We start from the raw sequence: 18,901 nt of genomic DNA, 5'->3' as shown, positions 1-18,901 counted from the left end.
TGGCTCGCTTGGTTAATCCTCTGCCTGTGGCGCTGGCATCCCATATGGGCACCGGGTTCTAGTCCCCGTTGCTCCTCTTCCAGTCCAGCTCTCTGCTGTGGCCCGGGAAAGCAGTGGAGGATGGCCCAACTGTTTGGGCCCCTGCACCCGCATGGGAGACCAGGAGGAGGCACTTGGCTCCTGGCTTCAGATCGGCATAGCTCCAGCCATTGCGGCCGTTTGAGGGCTGAACCATCAGATGGAAGACCTCTCTCTGTCTCTCTCCCTCACTGTCTGTGACTCTACCTCTCAAATAAATAAATAAAGAATCTTTAAAAAAAATTGAAATGAGAAAGCGGAAGATGGGAAGTCCCTCTGCCTAAAGTTTATGCCCAGGGAGACACAGAAGTATTCAGTTATTGGAACAAAAAAGACGAAAAAGAAGGCATGGAAGAAGGTGCTTTGTTGGAGATGGCTTTCAAGAGAATCACCTATCTATGAAAGATTCATTACTGGAGGAGCGAAAAAAAAAAAAAAACGAATAAATAAGGGGAACCAGCATGAACACTAGCCTCTCTCTCCACACACCTTACAAAGCCGAGCAAGACAAAGAGCAGGCACCATTTTGGACATACTTAAGAAGCGCCCGCCATCAGCCAAGCAGAAAAACCTGACTCTGATGGGGAGAAATAACTGGGGGTTAGAACCTAGTGAAAGTGTGGAGCTAACGAACTGAGACTGTGAAAATCTAAGGGTGGGTGAGAGAACTCACCAAGTACACAAACTCGGTAACCTTGGCAACCCGGTGAGAGACTGCTGAGAAATTTGAGACCACACTGAGGGCTGCATAGACCCTTTGTGTGGTCCTTGGGGTGGAGCAGACTAATACCCACAGGGGCAAGATTTCATACATCAACTACCCTCAATTCCACTCGTCTGTGCGGAATTACTTCTCTTCTGAGTCAAAAAAGAGAGAGAGAGAGAGCAAGAGAACAAACTGGGTGAGTCACCTTTGGCACACCCTTAACCCTGAAGAACCAAACAGAGATCTCTGGCCACATCCATCACAGCCTCTAAGGATCCATCAAAAGCAGACAGTCCACTTAATCTAGAGTCATAGTATAATGAGAAAAAACACCACAGCGAAGAAACCAAAGAATATCTCCAATATGCCAAACAAATGCAGAAACCAAGGAAACAAGAACAAGGAAGACACTACAACGCCCCCAAATGATAAAGACACCCCAATTCAAGATTATGAAGATAATGAGATAGAAGAAATACAAGAAGCGGATCTCAAAAAAATTGATAAGAACATTAAGAAGTTCTCAAAAACAAATTCTTGAACTACAGAAATCCTTACTGGACAGGATAGAAAATCTCTCTCATGAAAATGAAATATTAAGGAGGAATCAAAATGAAATGAAGCAACTAGTAGAAAATGAAACTGTGATAGTGATGAGAAATCATAATGAAATGCAGAATTCAATAGATCAAATGACAAACACATTAGAGAGCCTTAAAAACAGAATGAGTGAAGCAGAAGAGAGAATATCGGAATTAGAAGACAGAGAACAGGAAAGTATACAGTCAAACCAAAGAAAAGAAGAGGAAATTAGAAATCTAAAAAATATTGTCGGGAATCTACAGGGTACTATTAAAAAACCCAACATTCAGGTTCTAGGAGTTCCTGAAAGCATGGAGCGGGAGAAAGGATTAGAAGGCCTTTTTAGTGAGATACTAGCAGAAAATTTCCCAGGTTTGGAGAAGGACAGAGACATCCTAGAACAGGAAGCTCATAGAACTCCTAATAAACATGACCAAAAGAGATCCTCATCATGACACGTTGTAATTAAACTCACCACAGTGCAACACAAAGAAAAGATCCTAAAATGTGCAAGAGAGAAACTCCAGATTACTCTCAGAGGATCTCCAATTAGACTCACAGCAGACTTCTCATCAGAAACCCTACAAGCTAGAAGGGAATGGTGAGACATAGCCCAGGTACTAAGAGAGAAAAACTGCCAGCCCAGAATATTATATCCTGCAAAGCTCTCATTTGTGAATGAAGGCGAAATAAAGACCTTTCACAGCAAACAGAAATTGAAAGAATTTGTCGCCACTTGTCCAGCCCTGCAAAAAATGCTTAAAGATGTGCTACACACAGAAACACAGAAACACGGCCATCAATATGAAAGAAGGTAAAGGAAGAAAACCTACCAGTAAAAGATCATAGGAAGCTTATATATTAGAAAATATCTTTGGGAAAATGGCAGGGCAAAGTCACTACTTATCAATAGTCACATTGAACATTAATGGACTTAATTCTCCAGTTAAAAGGCACAGACTGGCTGAATGGATTAAGGAACAAAACCCATCTATTTGCTGCCTATAAGAAACACATCTTTCCAACAAAGATGCATGCAGACTGAAAGTGAAAGGCTGGAAAAAGATATTCCATGCCAACAGATATGAGAAAAAAGCAGGTATAGCCATATTAATATCAGACAAAATAAACTTTAATGCAAAAACTGTTAAGAGAGACAAAGAGGGACACTATATAATGATTAAGGGTTCAATTCAACAGGAAGATATAACTATTATAAATGTATATGCACCTAATTACAGGGCACCGGTTTATTTAAAAGGTATGTTAAGGGACTTAAAGGGAGACTTAGATTCCAATGCAATAGTACTGGGGGACTTCAATACTCCACTCTCAGAAATAGATCATCCGGACAGAAGATCAACAAGGAAACAACAGATTTAATCGATACTATTTCCCAAATGGATCTAATAGATATCTACAGAACTTTCAATCCTACATTTGAAGATTTTACATTCTTCTCAGCAGTGCATGGAACCTTCTCTAGGATTGACCACATACTAGGCCATAAAGCAAGTCTCAGCAAATTTAAAAGAATTAGAATCATACCATGCAGCTTCTCAGACCACAGTGGAATGAAGGTGGAAATTAGCAACTCAGGAATCCCTAGAGAGTATGCAAACACATGGAAACTGAACCACATGCTCCTGAATGAACACTGGGTCATATAAGAAATCAAAAGAGAAATCAAAAACTTTCTGGAAGTAAATGAGGATAACAACACAACATATCAAAACTTACGGGATACTGCAAAAGCAGTGTTAAGAGGAAAATTTATAGCAATGGGTGCCTACATCAAGAGATTGGAAAGGCACCAAATAAATGAGCTTTCAACTCATCTTGAGGGTCTAGAAAAACTGCAGCAAACCAGACCCAAATCTAGTAGGAGAAGAGAAATAATTAAAATCAGAGAAGAAGTCAACAGGATTGAATAAAAAAAAATTACAAAAAAATCAGCCAAGCGAAGAGCTGGTTTTTTGAAAAAATGAATAAAATTGACACACCATTGGCTCAACTAACTAAAAAAAGAAGAGAAAAGACCCAAATCAATAAAATCAGAGATGAAAAAGGAAATGTAACAACAGACACCACAGAAATAAAAAGAATCATCAGAAATTACTACAAAGAGTTGCATGCCAGCAAACAGGAAAATCTATGAGAAATGGATAGATTCCTGGACACATGCAATCTACCTAAGTTGAACCATGAAGACATAGAAAACCTAAACAGACCCATAACTGAGAAAGAAATGGAAACAGTAATAAAGTCCCTCCCAACAAAGAAAAGCCCAGGACCAGATGGATTCACTGCTGAATTCTACCAGACATTTAAAGGAGAACTAACTCCATTTCTTCTCAAACTATTCAGAAAAATTGAAAAAGAGGGAATCCTCCCAAATTCTTTTTATGAAGCCAGCATCACCTTAATCCCTAAGCCAGAGAAAGATGCAGCATTGAAAGAAAATTACAGACCAATCTCCCTGATGAACATAGACGCAAAAATCCTCAATAAAATTCCACCAATAGAATACGACAACACATCAGAAAGATCATCCACCCAGACCAAGTGGGATTTATCCCTGGTATGCAGGGATGGTTCAATGTTCGCAAATCAATCAATGTGATACACCACATCAACAAACTGCAGAAGAAAAACCATATGATTCTCTCAATAGACGCAGAGAAAGCATTCGATAAAATTCAACACCCTTTCATGATGGAAACTCTAAGAAAATTGGGTATGGAAGGAACATTCCTCAATATAATCAAAGCAATTTATGAAAAACCCACGGCCTGCATCCTATTGAATGGGGAAAAGTTGGAAGCATTTCCACTGAGATCTGGTACCAGACAGGGATGCCCACTCTCACCACTGCTCTTCAACATAGTTCTGGAAGTCTTAGCCAGAGCCATCAGGCAAGAAAAAGAAATTAAAGGGATACAAATTGGGAAGGAAGAAGTCAAACTATCCCTCTTTGCAGATGATATGATTCTTTATTTAGAGGATCCAAAGAACTCTACTAAGAGAATATTGGAACTCATAGAAGAGTTTGGCAAAGTAGCAGGATATAAAATCAATGCACAAAAATCAACAGCCTTTGTATACACAGGCAATGTCACGGATGAGGAAGAACTTCTAAGATCAATCCCATTCACAATAGCTACAAAAACAATCAAATACCTTGGAATAAACTTAACCAAGGACGTTAAAGATCTCTACGATGAAAACTACAAAACCTTAAAGAAAGAAATAGAAGAGGATATCAAAAAATGGAGAAATCTTCCATGCTCATGGATTGGAAGAATCAATATCATCAAAATGTCTATTCTCCCAAAAGCAATTTATACATTCAATGCATTACCAATCAAGACACCAAACACATTCTTCTCAGATCTGGAAAAAATGATGCTGAAATTCATATGGAGACACAGAAGACCTCGAATAGCCAAAGCAATCTTGTACAACAAAAACAAAGCCGGAGGCATCACAATACCAGATTTCAGGACATACTACAGGGCAGTTGTTATCAAAACAGCATGGTACTGGTACAGAAACAGATGGATAGACCAATGGAACAAAATAGAAACACCAGAAATCAACCCAAACATCTACAGCCAATGTATATTTGATCAAGGATCCAAAACCAATCCCTGGAGTAAGGACAGTCTATTCAATAAATGGTGCTGGGAAAATTGGATTTCCACGTGCGGAAGCATGAAGCAAGACCCCTACCTTTCACCTTACACAAAAATCCACTCAACGTGGATTAAAGACTTAAATCTACGACCTGACACCATCAAATTACTAGAGAGCATTGGAGAAACCCTGCAAGATATAGGTACTGGCAAAGACTTCTTGGAAAATACCCCAGAAGCACAGGCAGTCAAAACCAAAATTAACATTTGGGATTGCATCAAATTGAGAAGTTTCTGTACTTCAAAAGATACAGTCATGAAAGTGAAGAGGCAACCGACAGAATGGGAAAAATATTTGCAAACTATACTACAGATAAAGGATTAATAACCAGAATCTATAAAGAGATCAAGAAACTCCATAACAACAAAACTAACAACCCACTTAAGAGATGGGCCAAGGACCTCAATAGACATTTTTCAAAAGAGGAAATCCAAATGGCCAACAGGCACATGAAAAAATGTTCAAGTTCACTAGCAATCAGGGAAATGCAAATCAAAACCACAATGAGGTTTCACCTCACCCCGGTGAGAATGGCTCACATTCAGAAATCTACCAACAATAGATGCTGGAGAGGATGTGGGGAGAAAGGAACACGAACCCACTGTTGGTGGGAATGCAAACTGGTTAAGCCACTATGGAAGTCAGTCTGGAGATTCCTCAGAAACCTGAATATAACCCTACCATTCAACCCAGCCATCCCACTTCTTGGAATTTACCCAAAGGAAATTAAATTGGCAAACAAAAAAGCAGTCTGCACCTTAGTGTTTATTGCAGCTCAATTCACATTAGCTAAGACCTGGAATCAACCTAAATGCCCATCAACAGTAGACTGGATAAAGAAATTATGGGACATGTACTCTATAGAATACTATACAGCAGTCAAAATCAATGAAATCTGGTCATTTGCAACAAAATGGAGGAATCTGGAAAACATCATGCTGAGTGAAATAAGCCAGTCCCAAAGGGACAAATATCATATGTTCTACCTGATTGGTGACAACTAACTCTGCACCAAAAAGGAAACCTGTTGAAGTGAAATGGACACTATGAGAAACGGTGACTTGATCAGCCCTTGCCCTGACTGTTGAACAACTTAATACTTTACCCCTCCTAGTATTTTTTTGTTTGTTCCACTTAATACTATTGGTTGAATTCTGTAATTAATGCACAGTTATTCTTAATTGTTGATACTTAACTGAAAAAATGATCCCTGTTAAATATAAGAGTGGGAATAAGAGAGGGAAGAGATGTACAATTTGGGACATGCTCAAGCTGACTTGCCCCAAACGGTAGAGTTAGAAACACACCAGGGGATTCCAATTCAATCTCATCAAGGTGGCATGTACCAACGCCATCTCACTAGTCCAAGTGATCAATTTCTGTTCACAATTGATCATAATGATAGGACTAAGAGTCAAAGGGATCACATAAACAAGACTAATGTCTGAAAATACTAACCTATAGAATAAAAAAGGGATAAAACGATTCAACATGGGAAGCGGGATACACAGCAGACTCATAGAATGGCAGATGTCCTAAACAGCACTCTGGCCTCAGAATCAGCCCTTAAGGCATTCAGATCCGACTGAAAAGCCCATGAGAGTATTTCAGGCATGGAAAGCCAAGACACTGTGTCAAAAAAAAAAAAATGACCTAAATGAAAGATCTCCACCAGTGATATCCCAGTGGAAAGAACAGGTCATCAAGGAAGGAGGAACCTTTCTCTGAAGGGAGGAGAGAACTTCCACTTTGACTATGACCTTGTCTAAATATGATCAGAGTCGGTGAACTCAAAAGGCTTCCATAGCCTTGGTGACTCATGACTAGAGCCTAGGGTGATTACTGATGCCATAAACAAGAGCGTCAATTTGTTAAGTCAACAACAGGAGTCACTGTGCACTTACTCCTCATGTAGGACCTCTGTCCTTAATGTGCTATACATTGTGATTAATGCTATAACTAGTACTCAAACAATATTTTTTCACTTTGTGTTTCTATGTGGGTGCCAACTGTTGAAGTCTTTACTTAATATATACTAAACTGATCTTCTGTATATAAAGGTAATTGAAAATGAATCTTGATGTGAATGGAAGGGGAGAGGGAGCGGGAAAGGGGAGGGTTGTGGGTGGGAGGGAAGTTATGGGGAGAAAGCCATTGTAATCCATAAGCTGTACTTTGGAAATTTATATTCATTAAATAAAAGTTAAAAAAAAAAAAGAAAGATTCATTAGCCCAATGGGCTGATGTTTCAAGAAGGCCCACATAATGCATCAAGAACCAAAAACCACCTCTGTCTGCCCCTACTTGGTGTAAAAAAGAATCCATCATCCCAATTATGTACAGCTTTGGGTGTAATTACCAAAGATACTATTGTTGAACTGAATGTGAGTGAGTGGACCTTGTGCCACAAGGAAGCAAAGTTACATGAGGGAAATATACCCAGATTTGCAGGCATGTTTTCTTTATTTATTAAAGGGAATTATGCAGCAGATGTAGTTTTTAATTTTAATTTATTTGAAAGGCAGAGGGAGGGAGAGAGACAGATACTGACACAGGTCTCCTATATGCTGGTTTACTCCCCAAATGCCCACAACAGCCAGAGCTGGGCTAAGTCAAACCCAGGGGTCCAGGTACTTAAGGCATCACTTGTTGCCTCCCAAGGTGCACATTAGCAGGAATCTGGATTGGAAATGGAGCCAGGATTCAAATCCAGGCACTTAGATATGGGATGTGGGCATCCGAATCAGTCTTAACTGCTATGCCAAACACCCGCCTCCAGGCTTGCTTTCTAACAGTCAGCTCTTGTAATAAATAACCCACTCTCTCAGGAACTACATTAATTCCTTCATGAAGGTAGAACTTCCATGATCTAATTACACTAATTACCTAATTCCACTTCTCAATACCATTGCATTGGAAATGAAGTGTCAACACAAGCTTTGGTGTGGACAAACCACATCCAAACCATAGCATGGGCCACATAGTCTTATTTGCACCTATTCAGTTCTGCAGGTGCAGCTCAAAAATATCCACAGACAACAGAAACAAAAGAATGCCACGTGTTCTGGTAAAACTTTACTTACAAAAATAAAGTGGCTAGTCCACACACAAGCCTTGGTTTGCTGGCCACTTAAAAACAATTAGATAAACATGCACATCATGTTGTGAAAATCTGTCTAAATTGTATTGTAGGGGTTGGTGCTGTGGTGCAGTGGATAAAGCCAGCAGTGCTGGCGGCATTCCATATGGGTGCAAGTTCAAGTCCCAGCTGCTCCACTTCCAATCCAGCTTTCTGCTATGGCCTGGGAAAGCAGTAGAAAATGGCCCAAATCCTTGGGACCCTGCACCTGAGTGGGAGACCCGAAAGAAGCTCCTGGCTCCTGGCTTCGGATCAGCGCAGCTCTGACCATTGTGGCCATCTGAGGAGTGAACCAGTGGATGGAAGACCTCTCGCTCTCTCTTGCTTTCTCTCGCTCTCTGCCTCTGCCTCTCTATAACTCTGCCTTTCAAATAAATAAATAAAACTTTAAAATAAATAAATTATATTGTGAAAAATGCCTGTTTCAGAACAGAACATGTATTTATATGGTGTGTTGTTCCTTTATTAAAGGGGTTATTTATCAAATTATATAAACAAAACTATATTCATATACTTTTATTACATAATTATATGTAACTATATGTCAACATATCTACATCTTTTAAAAAAAGATTATTTATTTATTAGAAGGGCAGAGTTACAGAGACAGACAAACAGAGAGACAGAGAGAAGTCTTCCATCTGTTGGTTCACTCCCCAAATGGTTGCAACAGCTGAAGCTGGGCCAATCCAGTCAGGAGCCAGGAGCTTCTTCCAGGTCTCCCAAGTGGATGTAGGATACGAAACACTTGGGCCATCTTCTGCTGTTGGATCAGAAGTAGAGTAGCCAGGACTCAAACTGGCGGCACAGGCATAGCCTTTAGCTGCTATGCCACACACCACAGCACCAGCCCTTGTCTATATCTTTATATAGATAAATAGTATAAGCAAAGAAAAAATCCCAATGTAATTTGCACCAAGATATTAACCTGTATTACTAAAATAAGGTTGCAAAATTCTTTCCTTAATGTAAAATGTTAAATGTTTTCTGAGAAGCCATCATGTTTAAAACAAATTTATGACACAAAGTGAAACGTGTACAAATAACTGTCAACTAGGTGCAACCACTTTCATGTTTCTTTTCCATCCTTAACTGCACTTGATGCTTGTAAAATTATATGTGTATATTTTCCTGGCTTTCTTTGCTTTATTCCTATCATATACTCAGGATCAGTGATTTATAATAAACCATAGTTCAATAAATATTACTTGGAAGTTGTGATTATGTTCATGGCATTGATGATGTGAAGTAGAGCAATTTTAGGTAAAGTTTTTTCTTTAATGAGTCGTCTTTGGGGAGAGCCAGTGGTTGGGATCACAAATGTTACTTCAAGTGTTACGCAAGAACCTTTGGGACAGAATATCATGTTGAATGCTTTAGAATCTCTTTGATCACATGTTTCTGGAGACAGACACCAAAAAGATTCTAGGAGCATTCCTAGCTCTGTGTTTCTTACCAAAGCCCAGGTTGACATGGTGGGAATGACTGATGCTTTTAATAGCTGTCAAAAGATACAGAATGATTACAAGTTCTGCTTGTAAGTTATTCTGCTTGCTTTTGTCATTCCGAGTATACAGTCCCCAAAATGTACTCCTGGAGCTGGTGTACTGCTGAGGGTGCACACAGCGTAATTAGAGGCTTTTGAATCCCTGTGTGAGTTTCTCAAAGTCTGACAGCTGATAACCAATGTGGGCAGCGTAAGGTGTAGGCTGCATGAGGAGTGGGAGGGGTGGTTGGAGAGGCTGCACTCAGAAAAAACTCATAGTATTAATTAGGCACAATAGGCTAATTATGGCCTGACTCAAATTCTTCAATGATTGGGGTTTTCCCTTTGGATTATGGGCATTTGGGGACAGTTTTTATTAGAAATCATACAAAATGGTAAACTACATATGGATTTTCTTCCAGCCAGTTTAGTAGAGCAATCAGTTAAATCATCTACAAAGACTGATGGGTTTGGTAATTAGTAATTAATCCCTAGGTTTCTCATTTTTTCTAAAAAAATACTTTAATATTTCCTACTTCCTCATCCCCAGCCAAACAAAGAGAACAAAGGAAACATCTTTTCCCTACCTTACAACAAAATGAAACACTCTACACCAGTTTCCTGGTTTAGACATAGTGTGTATACTACAATTAAAGCCCACATCGTAGGTGTGCCAAATACCTTTTCTTTTATTTGTAATATGTCAATCATGGACCAGGGTAAAGATAACAAGATTTGACATGGAAGAAATTGTGCAATCACCACTCATACCATCTAAAGTTTTGGTAGAAGCCTAAGCCCAAGTGAATATTTAGGATCTGCTCTCCAAGGAGCAAGTAGAATGTGTTAGCAGCCATTATCACCTTAATGGGGGAACTGTTAATAACTGTTGATCGACACCATGACTCATTTCTGCTCAGATCCCCAGTGTGTGGCCTGGAGCAGGAGTTCAATAGTTGCTTGATTCAAAGCTCAGCCTGGGGGTCAGCACTGTGCTGTAGCAGGTGAAACTGCTGCCTGTGATGCCAACATTCTGTATGGGTACCGGTTAGTATCCTGGCAGCTCCACTTCCAATTCAGCTCACTGCTAATGGCCTGGGAAGAACAGAAGATGGCCCAAGTGTTTGGGCCTCTGTCACCCACATGGCAGACCTGGATGAAGCTCCTGGCTCTTGGCCTTGGCCTGGCCCAGCCCTGGCTGTTGTAGCTAGGTGGCCATGCGTGCAGTGAACCAGCAGATGTAAGATTTCTCTCTCTCTAACTCTGGCTTTCAAAAAAATAAGTACATCTTTAACTAAAGAAAAAAAAACACCTCAGTTTGTAGGGTCATCAGTTGGCTCAGTAAGTTAAGACACTCCATTTTGGAATGCCTTGTTTGAGTTCTTGATTCCAGCTTCCTGCTAATGTACACCCGGAGAGACAGCAGGTGATAGCTCAGATACTTGGGTCCCTGCCACCTATGTGGGAGACCCAGACTGAGTTTTTAGCTCATGGCTTCAGCTTCATTCTTAGCTGTTGCAAGCATTTGGGGAGGGAACCAGCAGATATCTCTATATATTTAAGATTTATTTATTTATTTTAAAGTCATAGTTACAGAGAGGAAGAGGCAGAGGCAGAGAGAGATATTCCATCCACTGACTCACTCCCCAAATGGCCACAACAGCCAGGGCTGAACTTTTAAATTTTTTGTATTTATTTTTCTTTATTTGAGAGTCAGACAAAGACATAAGTAGAGATCTCGTGGCCAGTGCTGTGGTTCAGTGGGTAAAGCTGCTGTCTGCAGTGCCAGCATCCCATATAAGTTCTGGTTTGAGATCTGGCTGCTCCATTTCCAATCCAGCCCCCTGCTAAAGTGCCCTGGGAAAGCAACAAAAGATGACACAAGTTCTTGGGCCCCTGCACCCATGTAGGAGACCTGGAAGAAGCTCCTGGCTCCTTGTTTTGGTCTGGCCCAACCCCAGCCATTATGGCCATTTGGGGAGTGAACCAGCAGATGGAAGATCTCTGTCTCCTCTCTGTGTGTGTGTGTATGTGTAACTCTGCCTTTCAAATAAAAAAAAATATTTTTTAAGGGGCTGGCGCTGTGGTGCAGTGGGTTAACGCCCTGGCCTGAAGAGCCAGCATCCCATACGGGCGCCGGTTCTAGTCCCAGCTGCTCCACTTCCAATCCAGCTCTCTGCAATGGCCTGGGAAAGCAGTAGAAGATGGCTCAAGTCCTTGGGCCCCTGCACCTGCGTGGGAGACCTGGAAGAAGCCCCTGGCTCCTGGCTTTGGATTGGCGTAGCTCTGGCTGTTGCAGCCAATTAAGGAGTGAACCAGCAGATGGAAGACCTTTCTCTCCCTCTGCCTCTCCACTCTCTGTGTAACTCTGACTTTCAAATAAATAAATAAATCTTTATAAAATTTTTTTAAAAGTGGAATTATATGCTGATGTTAAAAATGAATAAAACAGAATTATACATAATCTTCCAGATAATATGGGTAATAAGTCAAATACAAAATGTAAGGTACAAAACAGTGTGTGTGGTATATAACTACTTATGTAAACAAATTAGGAAATGGGGGCTGGAAAGAATATAAACACACTTTTACTTGAAAAGATGCTCTGAAAGTTACATAAGAAACTGATAACAGTGCTTCAGTCTGGAAAGAGGAATTGAAGAGTTGTGAGGTCTGAAGAGGGGGGAAGCAGGTTTGCCTCTCACTTCTTTGTATTGTTTCCGTTTCTAGCCATGTATACGCTATACTAAAATTTTTTTGAAGATTTATTTATTGAAAGGCTAAGAGAGATATCTACCATCCATTGGTTTACTCCCCAAATGGCCACAACTGCCATGTCTGGGTCAGACCAAAGCCAGGGGGGCCAGAAATTCCCAGATGGCTGGCAGGGCCCAAGTACTTGGGTCAATTTCTGCTGTCTTTCTTTGTGCAGTGGTAGGAAGCTGGATCAAAAGCTGAGCATTGGCCGGCGCCGCGGCTCAATAGGCTAATCCTCCGCCTTGCGGCGCCAGCACACCGGGTTCTAGTCCCGGTTCGGGGCACTGATCCTGTCCCGGTTGCCCCTCTTCCAGGCCAGCTCTCTGCTGTGGCCCGGGAGTGCAGTGGAGGATGGCCCAAGTGCTTGGGCCCTGCACCCCATGGGAAACCAGGAGAAGCACCTGGCTCCTGCCATCGGTTCAGCACGGTGCGCTGGTAGCAGCGTGCCTACCGCGGCGGCCATTGGAGGGTGAACCAACGGCAAAAAGGAAGACCTTTCTCTCTATCTCTCTCTCACTGTCCACTCTGTCTGTCAAAAAAAAAAGCTGAGCATCTGGGAATGGAACTGGCACTCTGATATGGGATACTGGTGTCATAAGCAGCAGCTTAACCCACAGTGGCACAACACCAGCTCCCTAAAATTTTTTAATAATGTTCAAAGGCAGTATTTCAAGGGTAGGTATTTGGCCTACTGGTTAAGATGCTGGTTAGGGTACCCATATTCCATGTCAGAGTACCAGGGTTCAGTACCTGCTCTGGCTCCCAATCCAAGTTTCTTGCTAATGTGTATCCTGGGAGGCATCAGGAGATGGCCACGTGGTTTAGACCTGGATTATATTCCCAGCTCCCAGCTTTGGCCCTGGCTCAGCCTTGGCCCTTGCTGGCATTTGGGGAGTGACTCAGCAGATGGAGTTCTCTCTCTTTCTAAAAAATAAAATTTTGAAAGTATTATTTCAAAATTAGTTTCCACAGAGAATGCTTCTTAGTTTACTAGCACAGTGTGAATTACAATCAGTATCAGAAGAAATTGGGGGAGGGGAGGATATAGCTACAGGATTATTTATCTCTGAAGTTGATAATAGGGCACCTGAGACCATGAGGAGGAGGGAGACTTAGATTGTTTTGTAAATTTTTATTTATATATAATTACGTATGTGTATATAAATATAAAACATAAATACAGAACACATTATGTATAGTTAAATGGGCAGTGTGACAGAGAGTGTGTGTGTGCAAGAGATGGAGATGAGGAGAGAGAGAAAGATCTTCCATCCTCTGGCTCACTTCCCAAATGGCCACAACAGCAGGGTTGGACCAGGCTGAAGCTAGGAGTTAGGAACTCCATTCAGGCCTCCCACATGGGTGGCGGGGTCTCAGGTATTCAAAGCCATAATTTGCTGCTCCCGGGTGCATTAGCAGGGAGCTGGATCAGCATGGAGTAGGTGGGACTCCAACTGGCACCCAAGTAGGATGTGGGCATCCCAAGTGGCTGCTTAATCCCCTGTACCACAATGCCAGCACCTGTTACATTTTTTGGAACTTCAGTAAACAGGACATGATACTTACAATGGTTCCTTAACATGTGCGTATCCATACAAAACAGTATTCACTGAAATTTTTGATAATTACTAATTTCGTATATTTTCCAGCATGAAATAAATAATTCTAAATGTACATGAATTTTTGTGTCATTTCTTCTCTACAGATGGATGGTAATCCTGTGCATTTGTTTCCTAGCTTATGTGAATAACGTATGAAATGTTTAAACTCTGAATTCAATACAATCTGAGATGGAGGACAAGATCAGTAATATTTTGTAATAACTGCTGGAATTCCACAGTCTGGGTGCAGATGCAGCTGCTGTGAGACTGCAGCCATCACAGGTGTCCTGGCGCAGCCCTACAATTACAGAGGAGCAGCGACCCCGTGAGGCAAAGCCAAGTGGTGCACCTGGGCGCCTAGGATATTCTGGCAAGGATATTCCCACTAAGGACTTTTGAAAGGTCGCTTGTTTTTACAGATCTAGACTCAGGTCAATCGCTGAACACCCACTTTGGGCTAGTTAAATATATTTGCATGTTACTTCAATGTTTTGTCTGGGGGGTTGGCATATCTAATATGACAGTTCGAGGAGAAAAATGGCAAGCATTGACAGTTGTGGTTATGTTGTGCCTTTGAGAACTGAAGTAACAGATAGTAACTTTGAGTTGTTGCTGTTGGTTTTGTTTTTTTAGTCTGATTAGTTATTGGTAATATTAACAAATAGGTTGAGCAAAGACTTTAGATAAAATGTGTTAGATTATACAGGAGAAATATTAATGAAAAAAAAAACCAAAAAACTCAACCCTCAAATATTTTACATTCCATAGATTTTGTTGGATTAACATTTTATTTTAATGCACTTTCTACTAGTTTTGCTAATAATTAAGAATTAAGAGGCAGGTGCTGTGGCATAGTGGGTTAAGCTACCACCTTCAGCACTGGCATGCCACATAGGCACTGGTTCAAGTCCCAGCTGCTCCATTTCTGATCCAGCTCTCTGCTAATGCACCTGGGAAAGCAGCAGAAGATGGCCCAAGTGCCTGGGCTCCTGCACCCATACGAGAGAACCAGAAGCAGTTCCTGGCTCCTGGCTTCGGCCTGGCCCAGCTCTGGCCATTGCATCCATTTGGGGAGTGAACCTGTGCATGGAAGATCTCTCTCTCTTTCTCTCTCTCTCTGTAACTCTGCTTTTCAAATAAAATAAATAAAACTTTTTTAAAAGAACTAAAAAGAGAGGATTGAAGAAAACAAACTACCATACTCTGTCTTCTCTTAAAGGAGATAATGACACTATTACTGCGGTGGTGTACTTCCCCAATAGTGTTCTCCTAGGATACTGGATAGGTTTTTTCGTTTGTTTCTTTTTTTTTTTTTTTTTTACCAATAACCCTTTTTTTTAGCAATGAAATATTTTGGGGTAATAATCTCAGTGCTCTATTAAAAAAATTTTTTTTTACAGGCAGAGTAGACAGTGAGAGAGAGAGAGAGAGAGAGAAAGGTCTTCCTTTTCCGTTGGTTCACCCCTCAATGGCCGCTGCGGCTGGCATGCTGCAGCTGGCGCACCACGCTAATCCGAAGCCAGGAGCCAGGTGCTTCTCCTGGTCTCCCATGCGGGCACAGGGCCCAAGCACTTGGGCCATCTTCCACTGCACTCCTGGGCCACAGCAGAGAGCTGGACAGGAAGAGGAGCGACCAGGACAGAATCCGGCGCCCCAACCGGGATTAGAACCTGGGGCGCCTGCACCGCAGGCAGAGGATTAGCCTAGTGAGCCGCGGCATCGGCCTATTAAATTTTTGTTGATTAAAATTTTTCAAGTCTTAAGTGTGGGCTTTTATCTATGTTGACATATAATTAATCCCGAGATAGCAGATGTATTGCAGTGAAACTCATTTTCTCTGAAGTTCATTTCAATGATTTATTATTAAATAAAGCAATGATTCCATTGATACAAGAGATTAAGGTGATCAAAAATTATGGATAAATGAACAAATGAATGATTTGTTTTCCAATGCCCTATCTTTTTTCTTTTTTAAAGATTTATTTGAAATTTAGAGTTACACAGAGAGAGGAGAGGCAGAGCGAGAGAGGTCTTCTATCCACTGGTTCACTCCCCAATTGGCTACAGTGGTCGGAGCTGCGTCGATCGGAAGCCAGGAGCCAGGAGCTTCTTCCTAGTCTCCCCTCTGAGTGCAGGGGCACAAGGAGTTGGGCCATCTTCCACTGCTTTTCCAGACCATAGCAGAGAGCTGGACTGGAAATGGAGCAGCCAGGACTCAAACCAGTGCCCATATGGGATGCTGGCACTGCAGGCGGTGGCTTTACCTGCTACACCACAACGCTGGCCCCTCCAATACCCTTTCAAATGATCAAATGGAGTAAAAACTTTAAACAAAAACACCTAAGTATGATTTTCCAGTATTCTCTCAAACTGCCATTTTCTGTGCTCTTGTGGAGCAAAAGCCATAAATGAATGAAGCTTGGTTGTGTCCCAAATAAAACTTAGTTTAGGTCACAGAAATGTCAGTTTCATCAAATGTTCACATACCACAAAATAGTCTTAAAAATACTTTTTAAAAACCCATTTTAAAAAAATGGAATATGCATTCTTAGCTTGAAGGCCGCACAAAAATAGATGGCAGGTAGGATTTGGTCGTAGGGCCATAGCTTGCTGACCTCAGCATTACCTCACTGGGTTGATGGGAGTTTCCTGTTTGATCAGATACACTTGCAATTCTACTGTCAAGTGAACTGGAAAGAGTTTTCTCACAGGCCTTGCTTGGCACCCAACACTTTGTACCACCCCGCAGGCCTGGAGAGGAGGGAGTTCTATTCCATGTTCCTATGGCTAGGGGTAGCCCTTACATGCTTAGGCTGTAGACTTAAGAAGGGCTGTCACAGGCACAGGCAGCGACGTGAAGGGTTTGAGCCTCTTTATAGATGAAGCTGCTTGCAGGCCGTGAAGAGGCAGTGAGCAGTGGTTGCAGTAATCGAGGGGAGAACGACAGTGGGCTGGCGTGGGCTGGCCTGGGCTGGTGGAAATCCCCGACTAAGCAGAACAGACAGACTGGAGATGCATTTAGGCTTAGATGCTTGCCCGAATGAGCATCGATTAGCTCGTTCAATACCTGTCTCACCAGATAAAAGAAACGGATGACCTATCTAAGTGTAGTTGGTACAATGCATCACGTCTTAGTCATGAATAAGCATTTTAAAAAACTGCAGGATCCTTCCCCTGGTGGGAGTTCTGGCGTGCAGAAGCCCAGCTGTTTCGGCCTTTGCTGACGCCACTCAAGGACACGTCCCCGCCTCTCGCTGGACACCTGGGAAAGGCATTGGCCCGTTACCTCCCCGCTGAGTCAAGTGTTTCCTGGTTCAGAGAGGAAGTGGCGTCATTCAGGCCTCACTTCTGGCTTCCTGCTTTGATTTTGTAACCTCTGGCCTTTACTGATCATTGGAGTTTTATATCTAAGTCGGCTTATGACCTGGCGAGGTGGTCACGGGGCTCTCCTGTCTGCCCGCCTGCTGACTGCTTGCTTTATCAATATGGGGGTGCCCGGTTGTGAGGCAGTCGCCGAGGGTGGCGTCTGTGGGGAGAACCTGCGAGAGGCCTGCACACAGGCCCGAGTCTGCCGGTGAACCGCTCTCCCTGCTAAGCCAAACGCCGCTCCTCGGACTGGCGGCTGAGCCCTCAACTTGCCCTTGACCCCCACGAAGAACTGCGCGCCGTGAAGCTCCCTCCTGGCCGAAGTTCAGATATGAGTTCGTTTTCCTTTGCCAAGGAACCTGCTGGTGATTGGGAAATGCCTGTGTCTGGTGTTAACAATGGTTTCCAAGTGAATAAACGAGCCATTTAATTCTGTAACAAAAAAAAATTTTTTTTTAAATTGCAGGAGCCTATTAATTTGTTTGATTCACTGGTTGACTCTACACAAAGTGGAGTACAATTTTATTCAACAAATGTTGGTTGAAAATGCTTTTTTATGGAAAATCTTTAAAAATCCGTAAATTCACTGCAGTGCAAGGTCAGGAATTACTGCTCGTTGACACTTTACGCCATTTCCATACTTTATCCCATTTCCAGCTCTTTCCTGAACCCCTTCCCGCCCCAGGTTCCCACCGCGCCTCGGCGCCTGGCCACACCCCTGGGCCCGCCCCCCGACGCCTGGCTCTCCCGCTCCCTCCGCCCCACTCTCCAGCCCACCCTGCAAGCTCCGCCCCCTGGAGTCCCGCAACCCAACTCCTGCCCTCCTTCCGTCGCTTTCTGCCCAACCCCGCCCCCATGGCCACCTTCGATTGGCTAAACCAGCGGAGCCGCGGCGGGGATGCAGCGCAGCCGCATTATGATTGGCTGAAAGGTAGGCCTCCCTCCTCGTGATTGGCTGAGAAGGGGAGCCAGCAAGTGTGGCTGAGCTCTCGGGTGTGTGGACGCCGCTTTGTTGCCGGAGGGGGGTGGCGGTGGAAGTTAAGGGGGTCGGGGGCCAGCGCGTGTGGCGGCCGCTGTAGTCACTTCGCCCGGCGCCTTTTCGCCCAGGAATCAAGCCAACGGCAGCCATGAGCGGCGGCGTGTACGGGGGAGGTGAGTGAAGGCGGCCCGGCCAGAGAGCGCGCCTTTTTGGCGTGTGCGGTTTGTAACCGCCGCCCCCAGCCCTCCCCTGCCCGGCGGCCCCTTCCGGTCTCCCCCTCCCGGGACCCCGGCCTCCCCGCCCCATCCCCGCCCCCGGAGCCCACCCGGCTCAGCGTGCGCCTCGGGCGCCGGAGGAGCTGGGCTTTTGGGGTCGGGCGTGCTGCTTCCAGCGGGCCGGCCCGCGGCGCTCCGGCTGGAGTGGCTCGCCTCGGGGTGGCAGCCCCGCGTGTGTCTGCAAAATTCGCCCGTGTGGGGCTGGCGTCTGCGTTTAACCTGGGAGGCCCCCAGCA

General features: G+C 43.3%; 1 protein-coding gene and 1 pseudogene across 1 annotated transcript in view; both read left to right on the top strand.

Annotated features, from left to right (window-relative positions):
- The window catches only part of LOC133751424 (ribosome biogenesis protein NSA2 homolog), a 100,535-nt pseudogene extending 82,247 nt beyond the window's left edge, over positions 1 to 18,288 (top strand).
- Positions 18,289 to 18,422: 134 nt separating this feature from the next.
- Positions 18,423 to 18,901, top strand: part of ACTL6A (actin like 6A) — a 28,620-nt gene continuing 28,141 nt past the window's right edge. The window contains exon 1 of the mRNA XM_062211426.1: positions 18,423 to 18,563. Within this exon, the coding sequence (XP_062067410.1) occupies positions 18,539 to 18,563 (25 nt within the window). The 5' untranslated portion in view covers positions 18,423 to 18,538. The remainder of the gene's footprint in view (positions 18,564 to 18,901) is intronic.

This window comes from Lepus europaeus, chromosome 2, assembly GCF_033115175.1.
Source record: "Lepus europaeus isolate LE1 chromosome 2, mLepTim1.pri, whole genome shotgun sequence".
NCBI classification, from domain to species: domain Eukaryota; kingdom Metazoa; phylum Chordata; class Mammalia; order Lagomorpha; family Leporidae; genus Lepus; species Lepus europaeus.
This window is presented reverse-complemented; position numbering and strand designations above follow the sequence as displayed.